This window comes from Drosophila santomea, chromosome 2L (assembly GCF_016746245.2).
Source record: "Drosophila santomea strain STO CAGO 1482 chromosome 2L, Prin_Dsan_1.1, whole genome shotgun sequence".
Classification (NCBI taxonomy): Eukaryota; Metazoa; Arthropoda; class Insecta; order Diptera; family Drosophilidae; genus Drosophila; species Drosophila santomea.
Genome location: NC_053016.2, coordinates 6,844,998 through 6,857,386, shown reverse-complemented (window position 1 = coordinate 6,857,386; position 12,389 = coordinate 6,844,998). Strand labels below are relative to the sequence as shown.

General features: G+C 43.8%; 2 protein-coding genes and 1 long non-coding RNA gene across 5 annotated transcripts; 2 read left to right on the top strand and 1 right to left on the bottom strand.

Annotated features, from left to right (window-relative positions):
• Positions 1–1,844: 1,844 nt before the first annotated feature.
• LOC120458502 (mucin-5AC) lies at positions 1,845–4,214 on the top strand. Its single transcript, XM_039646169.1, has 4 exons — positions 1,845–1,889; positions 1,954–2,264; positions 2,931–3,851; positions 3,885–4,214. The coding sequence occupies exons 1-4, from the start codon at positions 1,874–1,876 to the stop codon at positions 4,212–4,214; spliced, it is 1,578 nt and encodes a 525-aa protein (XP_039502103.1). The 5' UTR covers positions 1,845–1,873.
• A 460-nt stretch (positions 4,215–4,674) lies between these two features.
• LOC120452947 lies at positions 4,675–6,063 on the bottom strand. 3 transcript variants are annotated; one of them, XR_005616516.1, is made up of 4 exons: positions 6,049–6,063; positions 5,704–5,966; positions 5,398–5,644; positions 4,675–4,789 (listed from the first exon to the last, which is right to left on the bottom strand). It is a non-coding gene; the product is annotated as an uncharacterized LOC120452947 (long non-coding RNA). The 3 variants fall into 3 exon arrangements; XR_005616518.1 differs by having other exon boundaries at positions 5,704–5,856; XR_005616517.1 differs by having other exon boundaries at positions 5,704–5,853.
• A 5,150-nt stretch (positions 6,064–11,213) lies between these two features.
• On the top strand, positions 11,214–12,228 carry LOC120452972. Its single transcript, XM_039637472.2, has 2 exons — positions 11,214–11,678; positions 11,741–12,228. The coding sequence occupies exons 1-2, from the start codon at positions 11,322–11,324 to the stop codon at positions 11,741–11,743; spliced, it is 360 nt and encodes a 119-aa protein (XP_039493406.1). The 5' UTR covers positions 11,214–11,321; the 3' UTR covers positions 11,744–12,228.
• The last annotated feature ends 161 nt before the right edge of the window (positions 12,229–12,389 follow it).

Sequence of the window (12,389 nt, the reverse complement as noted above, 5' to 3'; positions counted from 1 at the left end):
AACGCCATTCCCGTGAGACATTTTCAATTATTTATTATTTATGCCGGGCGGGGCGGGGCGGTGCTGGCCGCCTTCATAGCTGGCCATATGTGTCGTGTCTTGTTCGGTTGACAAATTTGCAGCCCGATCCTGACGAGCTTTAATGCGGCCGAGGACACGAGGACACGAGGACACAGGGAGCTAAGGAGTCCGGTGCCCGGAAACAGACAGACGGGCATACGTGGAAATTTCGTTAAGAAAATTATTTACATTTGCAAATTTTATGAGCTTTGTTCCATCCGAGGACGAGTGGGCAGGTGGGCAAGTGGGCGGGTCTGGCTCTCACATGTCTGCATGTTTAATGTAATGCATGGTGCTCCATGCTCCCTGCTCCATGCTCCATGCTTCACCACGCCCACCAAATTCCCACCCAGCCAGGACTCGCCGCTCCTGGCTCTTGGTTCCTGGCTTCTGGCTCCTCTTACCCCACACGTGTGTTGTGCTTTTTAACCGTATTAAATTACATCCCTGTTGGCGTTTATTAATGGCGCAAACTTTTAATGAGAATGTGCATATTTAATTGCAAAGTCAAGAGAAAAAGACAGCCGGAGTGGGTGGAGCATTGGCAGAATGTGGTGCTGGCCTAGCAACCACTAAGATTCTCTTTGTTCCGCGGGATCACCGCTCACCACTCATCCACATCCAGCAGATTTCGGAGCACTTGCTTACCTGATTCTCGGGCATAACCGGCATGGGACTGCCAATGGGAACGAGATGGGTTCTGGGAATGCTACTTAGCGGCAACATCTCATCAGCATTAATGTGCCCTGGTCGTAGTCATAATCAGCGCTGAGGTCGCAAACGCAAATTGCCTCATCGTTGTCCCAGTGTTTAAGTATTTTTGGGCCATTCACCATGGTGGACTAATTTAAAGGGGTTGCTAGATTGCCTAAAAAGGGATTTGGAGCCACTGGGGCAATGTGAAACACCAGTCAGGGGAAGCGAGAGTGGGTCCTTGGAGCCTAGTACTCAGATCGCATAGTTATGTATATAGCGTTTCAGTCATATGTGAGCTACTTTTTCCTTATTACCCATTTTGGCAGAAATAAATTAATACTTCAACAACAGTAAGTGGTTTCTTCCGGCTCACTTAAATACGTAGTACGTTTAAAACTATGGCAACATTGATAACGTATACAGATTGCGTGGCCAACACATGTTTGCAATTCGATGAAACTTTTTGATTGCCGATATGAATCTTTTTGTAAGCATGCTGCGTTTTTATATTCGTGTTGATAAGAACACAAATCAAGTACCTATATTTCTTTTCCATCCGTCTGACTCACATTAGTCAGAATTATGCGGAAACGATTTATAAATATATGTTGTGTGCATGTTTTCTTATCTGAAGTAGCAGATCCTGCACATCAAAGGTTAGGGTTTCCACAGACCATTTTTGTAGCATACTTTTCATTACAAATGTTCCTATACCTTAAAAAACAAATTAGGGGTTTTCCGATATAAGATTGGAAATTGCAATTGGAATGCTAAATTATTTACATTAAATGATCAAAGGGGGAAATGAAAACCATGTCGCCTCGTTTACAGTTCCGCCGTATGAGAACAATTAAAGAAATTGAAACTTTTTTTGGGCAAATGCTCGTAGCCGAAAGATAACGGAAGCCATTCAATTACCATTCCATATGATCACGCTTTCCGCCAAAGTCGCAATAGTATGTTTCCTAAAATTTTGTCGAAACTCTGATAAGGCACGACAAACTGCTTCATATAAAAGGCGGTGCACTTGCGAAACAGTCATTACAGCTTATTGGTCTGTAGAAGAATTATAATTGTGCAAACAAAGGAGTCGCAAAAAGGAATAGCTGTCGATAGAATGAAATTTGCCACAGGTAACGAATTTGTTTGTGCCCTATAGACCAAAGCGCCAAGGACTGAACCATCTTATCCTTACAGTAATTGCCTGTGCTGCCCTCTGGGTGGCCAGCATCAATGCCGCCAGTGTGCAGCCGGGCGTGAGGGCGATCGACAACCAACTCTACCGCCGTTACGTGTGCGTTCATAAGCCCGATGGATTCCGCGCTCTGGTCCCCGGAAGTTGCTCCCAGTACTACGAGTGTCAGTCAGGTGTGGCCCTGGTCAATGTCTGCTCCCGCTTTTTCGATGCTACGGTCCAGGGATGTGTCAACTACAACACCGGTTGCATTGAGATTCAGAATGCATCGCCTGTAGGAGGCTCGATCACTGAAGTGCCGTGTGCCCAGGAAACTACAACGTTGTGCCCAGAAGTCGTCGTACCGACTACAACAACATGTGTTCCAGAAATTACAACTACAACAACCTGCGCACCTGGAATTACCACTACAACAACCTGTGCACCTGAAGTTACAACTACAACAACCTGTGCATCCGGAGTTACAACTACAACAACTTGTGCACCAGGAGTTACAACCACGACAACCTGTGCTCCAGAAATTACAACCACAACAACCTGTGCTCCAGTAATTACAACCACAACAACCTGTGCTCCAGTAATTACAACCACAACAACCTGTGCTCCCGAAATTACAACCACAACCACCTGTGCTCCAGTAATTACAACCACAACAACCTGTGCTCCCGAAATTACAACCACAACAACCTGTGCTCCAGTAATTACAACCACAACAACCTGTGCACCAGAAATTACAACCACAACAACCTGTGCTCCAGTAATTACAACCACAACAACCTGTGCTCCAGTAATTACAACCACAACAACCTGTGCTCCAGAAATTACAACCACAACAACCTGTGCACCAGAAATTACAACTACAACAACCCGTGCACCTGAAGTTACGACCACAACAACCTGTGCACCAGAAATTACTACTACAACAACCTGTGCTCCCGAAATTACCACCACAACAACCTGTGCTCCAGTTATTACAACCACAACAACCTGTGCCCCCGAAATTACAACTACAACAACCTGTGCTCCAGAAATTACAACCACAACAACCTGTGCTCCAGAAATTACAACCACAACAACCTGTGCTCCCGAAATTACAACCACAACAACCTGTGCTCCCGAAATTACAACCACAACAACCTGTGCACCAGAAATTACAACTACAACAACCCGTGCACCTGAAGTTACGACCACAACAACCTGTGCACCAGAAATTACAACTACAACAACCTGTGCACCCGAAATTACAACCACAACAACCTGTGCTCCCGAAATTACAACCACAACAACCTGTGCTCCCGAAATTACAACCACAACAACCTGTGCTCCCGAAATTACAACCACAACGACCTGTGCTCCAGTAATTACAACCACAACAACCTGTGCTCCAGTAATTACAACTACAACAACCTGTGCTCCAGTAATTACAACCACAACAACCTGTGCACCAGAAATTACAACCACAACAACCTGTGCACCAGAAATTACAACCACAACAACCTGTGCTCCAGTAATTACAACCACAACAACCTGTGCACCAGAAATTACAACCACAACAACCTGTGCTCCAGTAATTACAACCACAACAACCTGTGCTCCAGTAATTACAACCACAACAACCTGTGCTCCAGAAATTACAACCACAACAACCTGTGCTCCAGTAATTACAACCACAACAACCTGTGCTCCAGAAATTACAACCACAACAACCTGTGCACCAGGAGTTACAACTACAACAACCTGTGCACCAGGAGTTACAACTACAACAACTTGTGCACCAGGAGTTACAACTACAACAACCTGTGCACCAGGAGTTACAACTACAACAACCTGTGCACCAGAAGTTACAACTACAACAACCTGTGCATCCGGAGTTACAACTACAACAACTTGTGCACCAGGAGTTACAACCACGACAACCTGTTCACCAGGTGAGGCAGCGAAGTCCGGTTCTTCGAAGGCCAGGCCAACAGCTGTGAAAGTGCGACCAGCGAGACCCGCGCGCCCTGCCGTTCGTCCCGCGTTGGAAATCGATCACGTGTCTGCTCCTGAAGCCCAACAGCTAAGCATGTCCACCTATACCAAGTACGTGTGCCGTAACAAGCCCGACGGGTTCATGCTGGCTTCCCTGAAGAGCTGCTCCGACTACTATATCTGCCGGTATGGAAAGCCACTGTTGGTGAGCTGCGGCGATAAATACTTCAACGCTTTGAAGGGCATTTGCGATCTGCCAGAGAACACGCGTTGCGTGCAGCCCCAAGCATAAACCTTCACGATGTCTTCCTGATCGAAATCACCTACGAAATATCCTCTAAGAGCACTAACTGGCCCTCCACCTTGATATTTGTGCCCAATCGATTTCTTTTTAATATTAAATACCATTTCAACAGATGCAAAAGCTAATACAAGCATAAAAAAAAGTTTGAAGTTGTATAGATGTAAATGGGATGGGAATTCTAAAGTATCCACGCTCCTTTTAGTTTAAAGCTTAATATATGCGTGAGAACGCAATACATTAAAATTCAACTTTGTACATTTAGGCCTTAAGAAATAACAGGTTGCTAACACACTTTTAGCCACCAGCTATTTGCCAAGACACGTCTGGTAATAGAAAGAACAACGGTGTGCAAAAGCACAAGGTGTGCTTTGGCTTTTCCAACATTTTTTCTGTAAAAGGCTTATGCGTTAAGTCCAAGGATTCACGAAAGGATTGCGAGACAAATTTGTTACAGGTGCAACTTTCCTTCCTTTCCCTTGAAAATAAGCAAACATTTTATTATAATATTTAATGAGAACAACGAGCACTTATTTTTATTATTTTATCCAAAGTCATGGTCCAAGCTGAAAGAAAAGAAAATATTGATTAAAATGCTGGCACTCGGCATGTTTCAAAGTACGAAAAATGTGGGAAAAGTATAGCGTCAAAAATTGCTTGACCATTGAGATATTCGCAATTTCGGATAAGAGCCATATATTACTGGATGCTATTTCTTTTTCAGTTGGCTAGAATCAATGGGACCGAAAGTTAAAAGGCAAAGCTCGCACAGTGGGCGGTAGAAAATCAGTGCCAATAAACAAGGAACAGGAATGAAAAATTCGCAATAAAGCCAACACAAGGCCTCTTTCCCCACAGCCCGTATACAGCTTCTCACTTTTCCGCGTTATTTTTGGAAACGGAAACGCTCGCCAGGTCTCTAAAATAAAATCGGCTTCACCCTTTTGCAGCTGAAGAATTCAAATTAGAGTTTTGATTACAATCGACCGCCCCTTTGCCAAAGATTTATTGAACTGCCACGCCCCTCAAACACGCTACCCGCCCCCCGTCGAGGACCACATGCACCGAAAGTCGGTGAAATTTTTATTGCCAACGCTCGGTACTTTGTATTGGCCCTTAAGAAAATTTCAATTTGCACAGCATCCCCCACACACGAACAGAGTAACGTACTCACCGGTATTACATTTCTTGGGGAATGGCTCACACGTTTCTGACATCCTTCTGAAGCCTAGCAGGTGTACAAGCCGTACGGCCAACAGGCCGGTCCGCTCGGTCCGCATCCTTTGGGTCCGCCGCAGCAGGAGTAGCTACAGGGTCCCAGCGAGAGGGCACAAGGACCACACCAGGGTCCGCACCATGGTCCGCAAGGACCCGAGGGTCCATAGCCATAGGGACCGCACCCATAACCGCACATAATGTTGCTTTGGAGAGAGGCTTCTTTAAAGAATCGCCTTCGTGGGATTCTTTTTTCAAAACTCACCTAGGCTTCACGGATTAAGAAACGGAAAAATTGTTAGGTGTTTACTTGGAATTTGGATAGTGTATTTTTATTCAGAGATTTTCAGTCCTGTTTGGCCTGACTTGAGAGCTCCAGATAAAAATTACAACTGATCGTTGGGCAGCGGCATAACTACTGTAAAAAGTTCGACTTGAGTGTTATTTCATGGCTCACTGTTTACCTCTTTAAAGCCAAGTTAAGTTGGGAAACAGAAATTGGTAAGCAACGGATAAATGTTTATATATCTTTAAAATGGAATGTTTTCAAAAGTGAAGTATAAGTTATTATGCCTAAGATTAATGGCTCAGATTAAAGCACAAACATTACCAGAATTGACAATTGGTAACCAATCGATAATGCTTTCTCCTGTATAAAAGCAAAGTACTGTAACCCAGATGCCACATAAAACTGCGCGGATTAAGCCCCCAATTGTGAAATGAAAAGCTTGGGTAATAAGCAGCCTGGTGCCTCCGGCGATGCCAAAGGGATTCCGGGAATGGAAGAGTTGGTTGAGCAATTAGGAATGAAAATGCCGCGGATCCCATAAAAATCAACGAGCCGAGAGTGTTAAATTTAATAATACAATAACCAAATTGGCTCAGGGATCTTTAAATTTGAAAATTTAAATTAACGACGACCCGGCTGGGGGAGGAGGGAGCAAAGCTCCAATCAAAGCCAACTCCAGCTCGTTGGTGGTGGGTTCATCGAGCCCAGATTCGGTGGATTCGACCGGGTGGTTGGATGGATGGGTGAATGGGTGGTTGGATGGGCAGCAGCTGCCAGGATCTCCCCTCTCTCTGGGGATAAATTAGTGGTTTTGGTCTCTAATATAGTCGTCTGCTCGAATGCCCCTGCCATTTGTCATTTGTCACCACCCCTGGCGCCGTTTTCTTGCCGCACTGATTTAATATTTATTTTATTAATTCAAAATTAACATAAAAAATTTCGGAAATATTTTGACACTTGCCCTTCGTATGCTTCGAATTCCCCCGAAAATCTTGGCTTGCGGGGGTTGGCTTGTTATTATTTTGACACTTGCCAAACAATTGGCATGCGAAATGAAAACCCAGCTGCCTCCAAGGAGCAACAAAAAGAACAGAACAGAACGACGTCGGGCATGGGGGAAAATTTTATTATGGAATTTCGTAAATTAAATATTTACACGACAGCTGTGCGAAGGTCTTAAGCCTGTTCGGGCGCCACTGGGAAGTTTATATACATGGCTTACCCTCGTTGATTCAATATTTTGCTTGGGCAATAATTGAATTTAATAGATGGCTGGGAAATTCCTTTGGAAATATGGTAGTAAAGTGGTGGTATTTCACATACATACTCGTATAGTCAGTTTTCTTCCTGTTGCGATTAGCTCTTTAAGGGCAATCATTTAATTGCCCCAAGAAGTCACCTAACCAAAGTCAACAGCTAAATTGGGCGGTGGAAAATAAAAACAAAAGTAAATACTTCACGAGCAAGAAAAAAAAAATGCCAAGGTGCGGAGCGAAAACCATTCGAAACGAGCAACGTAAACTCGCTGAATGTTGTGTCACTAATTCAGGTAATTTGTCACTTTATTTACATTTTAAATGAATGCCGTTCTGTTTGTTGTTGCTGCGGGGATGGCGGGGTGGTGGTTCTGGTAAGGACAGTAAGTAACCGAGAGAAAACCAATTTCCATTTTCATTTTGCGGGAAACGCAGCAAACGGAAGACAAAAACAAATGAGTAGCTGACGTGCGGGCCAAAGCACGAAACACGGCACACAGAGGCAGAAAAAACCCTTTTTCCTGCTTCGGCGCCTTCTTGGCCAAAGGACCTCACCCCAAAAGCACTTCGACAATAGTGTCGAAGCCAAAGGACAGGCGAGTGAAAAGGACTCGGCCACGACCAAGAAATGCGATTAAAATTTGAACATTGAGGCGAAAGGCAAAAGACGCTTTTGTGACAACCGTCACAGTCGACAGTCGACAGTCGGAGGGTCCTGCCTTAATTTGAATGAAGTGGCAACATTGATAATAGCCCGCATCTGCCGCAGAAATCCTTATGCTGCCCCACGCCTCTCCTTCCCCTCTTTTTAACTAATTGAACCAATACCTTAGTACACATTTGAAAGGCCAAAGGTCTAATCAGCATGCAGTTTTAACTAAAACATAATTGAAATTAAAATAGTCTTCTTTTGTTGCTAATTGTTGGTATTGTTTTCTTTGATTTCTTGGTATGCAATATATTTCTTGCCCCAAAAGTATGCATTCCTAAGTTGCTCCTCTCGTTTGAGTTGCACCTGACACGAAAATATTTAGAGGCGTAAATTTAAAATTATTGGTCGTGTTAACCAGCAAAGTATAACTATTAAAATAATATATAAAGCGATCCAAAACATACATCTTTTACGTAAGGATCTTTGTAGAGTGTGAGAATGAAATGTGAATCGCCTGCCTGGTTATAAAGAATACAGTTTATGCTTTTTGGGCCGTAGGGATAAACATGTTTTGAATATGTGTGTCTATTTTGCACTAAACCTATTATTTTGACAGCTAATAGTGCCTACAACCTAACCCGGTAAAAGCGTGAGAATTTCGTTGCGTCGTTGTGCCCAAAATGCTCCTTGTTACGTGTTTAGACCATCTCGAATGGAGCGGAACGTATCCAAGGACACGTTTTGGCAATATGCACGACAAAGGTACGTTTATTTGTGGGTCCATAAAAGGTATATATATGTACGTGTGGCCGGGGAAAAAGGTAAAAGTGGCGAAGGACTCCGATGTGTTTGCTCCCTGTTAAATTTATAAGGCCGCCTGGTCATAAAGGACTTGCCGTCCTGCCGCCAGGATTCGCTGAGCAATTGCTTGGTTGATTGAATTTTTCTTTGCATATTTTCTGGAGGCTGCACATTTTTCTTAGTTGGCTAATGGAAATCTTGGGAGAAAGATGAGTTAATTTTTATGGCGCTATCTCTGTTGACATTTAATTATTTTTCAGTATTTGCACCTGTGATAAAAATATTTAATCACCAAATCTCGGAATCTTTAATTGCTTTCCTAAAGTAAGTAAATATGTGGTTATTCAATTAAAAAACTAAAAAAAAAAATCAATAATTAAAACCAAAAGGCAAATGCCGCGACTATCACATACCCGTTACATGTTTCATTTGATTTAAAGGCTTCAGTTGCTAAGTAGCTCATTTACTGCCTTTCCCTTCAGGCGTTGGCCCAGATATTCTTTGCTCCTGGGCTCTCGGGCTCCGTGTTTATTGTTTGTCTTGTATTAATTAATTTTAATTCGAATTTTTGTCTTTACCGCAGACAGCGTATAAAGACTGCTATAAGTATTTTATGCTCACGTATGCATAAATGATAACGCCCCTCGTCGTCGAGAGCCACAACTCTTGAGCCGAGTATTCACCGCAAGCCAAGCCAAGTTGGGTGCTCCGTTAAGTGGTGAACGCATCCATCCCAAAGCCATACCGGCTCCAGTTGCCGCTCCTCTTGGTCGATCCTGGGCGGGTCCTGTTCCCCCACCCGGTCCGCCGTGCCTTTAGGCCTTTAGAATAGACGATGCCTGCCTGACTGCCTTCCGGTCCTCCACTATGTTTGTGCAATGAAGCGTTGGGCTTTTATAACGCCAACAGCCAGCTGAGGGACTGACGGAGGATGAGCGTAGTCAGTCATTGAGAAGCTGTAAAAAGCTGAGGGAAAATTCTTAATTTACAAAAAAGAAACGATACGAAACGAAACTCAACGCAACGCAAAAGGAAAAACTCCTGCGCAATAAATGAAACGTAAGGTAAAAGAACCAAACTCAACAACTCACCGGGAGGCGGGAGGCGGGGCTTCCTTGCAGGACAATCGCGGCAGGACTTCAGTGCCCCCAAACAGTCTTTGCTTTGGACACAACCGCCCCGCCCCGCCACGCCCCTTCCCTGCGTTCTTCACGCACTGAAAGCTTTCCGCTCCACTTGTCCGTTCCTTTGATTCTCACGGTTTTTGATTTGAATGCCCCAACCCAAGGCAACTCAGCCCAGGAGCGACGAGCTGTATCTTTGAGATACTTAGATACGTATATATTTTAATGTGCGCTTTATTAACAGCTTTAGATAGCAGCGTTTCAGCTTTGGCCGCCTGACTGGTTGACTGCCCGGACGAAAGTCCTTCTGCCAGACTCTGGATGATGGCCATGTGTCCTGGTCGATTGGTTGGCCAGGTGGTGCTGCGCTTTTCATACCCTGGACGAGGGATGCCAAGCTCTCGTTGGGGAATTTGCATTATGGAAGGCAAATTCATTTCGATTGGGTTTTGTCTGCAGCTGAGAGGTTTCTCTGGCGATGTTGCCAGGTTTTCGTCTCCCATCAAATTGATTACAAGTTCTCATAAATTTGCCAAAAGAAATTAATGGCCAAAAGCAGTTTAATGTTTCACACAGGCATAAGCTTAGCAGAATATCGTATAATGTTCTCTGTAAAATCTGTGAGCATTGGCTATGTTTTCCTCTAAGAATCTTAAGAGGTGTTTTCTGTTTCATAGTTGTCAATATAAATAAGAGGTGACCATACTGGTTAGATATTTAATTAAATATTTTATGGAAAAGACGTTTCCCAAACTCCTTCATATTCAATTAGAAGTTCAAGGCGTTAATGCAGCAACACATGAGACCGATGCTTGGCAGCTACCCGGCTGTCAGAGCCATCACAAAAATTACATTTTGCCGGCTAATTACAATTTCAAATTAAATCACAAGTAATTAGCTGAAAGTCAAAGACAAACATGGCGAACAATGGGGCGGGCTTGGGAATTTGACAGCATTTTATGATTTACAAACGCAATGTAGATTTTTTGCTTAATGGTCTTTTGTTCCCGTTTGACAGGTGGGTGGATGGGTGGAATTTGGTGGGTGGAGCGGGTCAGGGGTCACGCCACTGCCAGAATATTTGCCTGCCAAATGAAAGACATTAAAAGCGACAACAAGCAGCCAAATGGGCAAAACAGGCGACACATTAAAATCCATTTTTAATGTTGATGTGAGTCCCCGCCCCCAAAACCCGCACCATTCCCAACTTTTCCCGCCTTCCGAAGCATTTTCTTCCTTGTGTACCATTTTCCCGACGTGTTTATTATTTATACATGTGTCTGTCTGTTTTCGCCTCTCTTTGACTTTTGACGTTCCCGATCCCTCATCACCATCTCCGCACCACCACCACAATCCCGCAATCCCACCCAGAAAATGCGCATTTCCACCATTAGTCTGACACGACGTCCGTTAGAAATGTAATCTAAATAATTACTTTTATTGCGATTTCGCCGTATGGTAATCAGCGGAATCGGAATGGTGTGTCAAGCATTTTTCACCGTTTTCTGCTCCAGAGTTATTTTTATGGCGTATATTAATGAGTTTAACTTCCGCAGTGGAAACATTTTTTATTTGCATATTAGGATGTTTACTTTTAATGCTCTCAAACATCTTAGCTATAAACAAACTGGCATTAGTTATATGAGCTATTATCAAACTTACCTTTATAAGTAGTCACTGGAAATGGAGTCATACTTCAAAAAAATTCTCAAATAATTTATCGGCGTGTAATTTTTAAGGGACACTTTCCGGTTAGTTGCAATGTACCATTCCTTAGGGCCAAGAGGTGCCTACTTCATGCGATCCTATCAGCGGGATCGGCTTTCCAGCTCGGCCACCGCGGATAAGGTATCCCGCTTCAAGAGAATCCGCTACGGGAGCACTTGCGAGGCGGAGAGGAGAGCGGCCAAGGCGGCATTGGACGCGAATGTGCCGCCGGCCAGGCTCTACCTGCGCTCCACATCACGGGGATTGCGTCGTGCCCTCCACATCTATATGCCACGTTTCCAGTCCGACGAGCACTTGGTCTGCTCCGAGGAGGAGCAGCGGTCAGAGGGCGAACTGGTGGCCTCAGAACCCATGGCACGGGAGTCACCTCCTCCAGAGCTTGGATCGGTGGTAAGTGGACTAGGATGCACTCCATCGCCATCGAACTTGTAATATGCTGCTGCTTCCGACAGTAACGACCACTTGATTGGGGTGGAGCACCGCCTGCACTTGCGAATAGGGAATGATTGAAAAAAGCGAAACAATGCCACTAACATCTGCTACCAATTACAATCGGTTGACGATGGGGAAGAGCTCCTCCACCCGGCTGCTTCCTTCAGACATCAACACAAGCACTTACTTTCTGGCTCTGCATCTCAAGGCGTCTCACAAATGTCAACGGAATTGGTGGCCAGCAAAGAAAAACTCTGTGGAAATGGAAAATCTGGGAAGCACATTCTTAAGGACAGCAGCGAAATTGTTAAATATATTTGGAAGTGTTAGTTTATTAATTTAAACAAGCAAAATTTTCTAAGAATGCGGTTAGCTAGTATCAAACTAATTTATAACTATCTGTATGTATATATATATAGCTTGTGTACTCTTTTACTCATGGAGTGAATGTCTTGATAACAACATAAATAATTTAAAATTGATAAGAATAAAGTGAGTTTTTCTAAAATTTGTGTAACATTTCAAAACAGCACGTGTTCATACTAAAGTACGTAACCTATCATTGTAAAACTCATCTTTCTTACAAGCTCAACTCGAAGGTTTCAAATTTCAAGAAATGTTTCATTGGAGATGGTTTCCGTGCTGGATTTCTTTGGTACGCATTCAGGA

Coding starts and splice junctions, on each gene's coding strand:
- LOC120452972 (XM_039637472.2), top strand. CDS start 11,322: ATGTACCATTCCTTAGGGCCAAGAGGTGCCTACTTCATGCGATCCTAT.
- LOC120458502 (XM_039646169.1), top strand. Junction 2,265..2,930: donor AAGTGCCGTGTGCCCAGGAA/ACTACAACGTTG, acceptor GTTATTACAACC/ACAACAACCTGTGCCCCCGA. Junction 3,852..3,884: donor CAACAACTTGTGCACCAGGA/GTTACAACCACG, acceptor TCACCAGGTGAG/GCAGCGAAGTCCGGTTCTTC.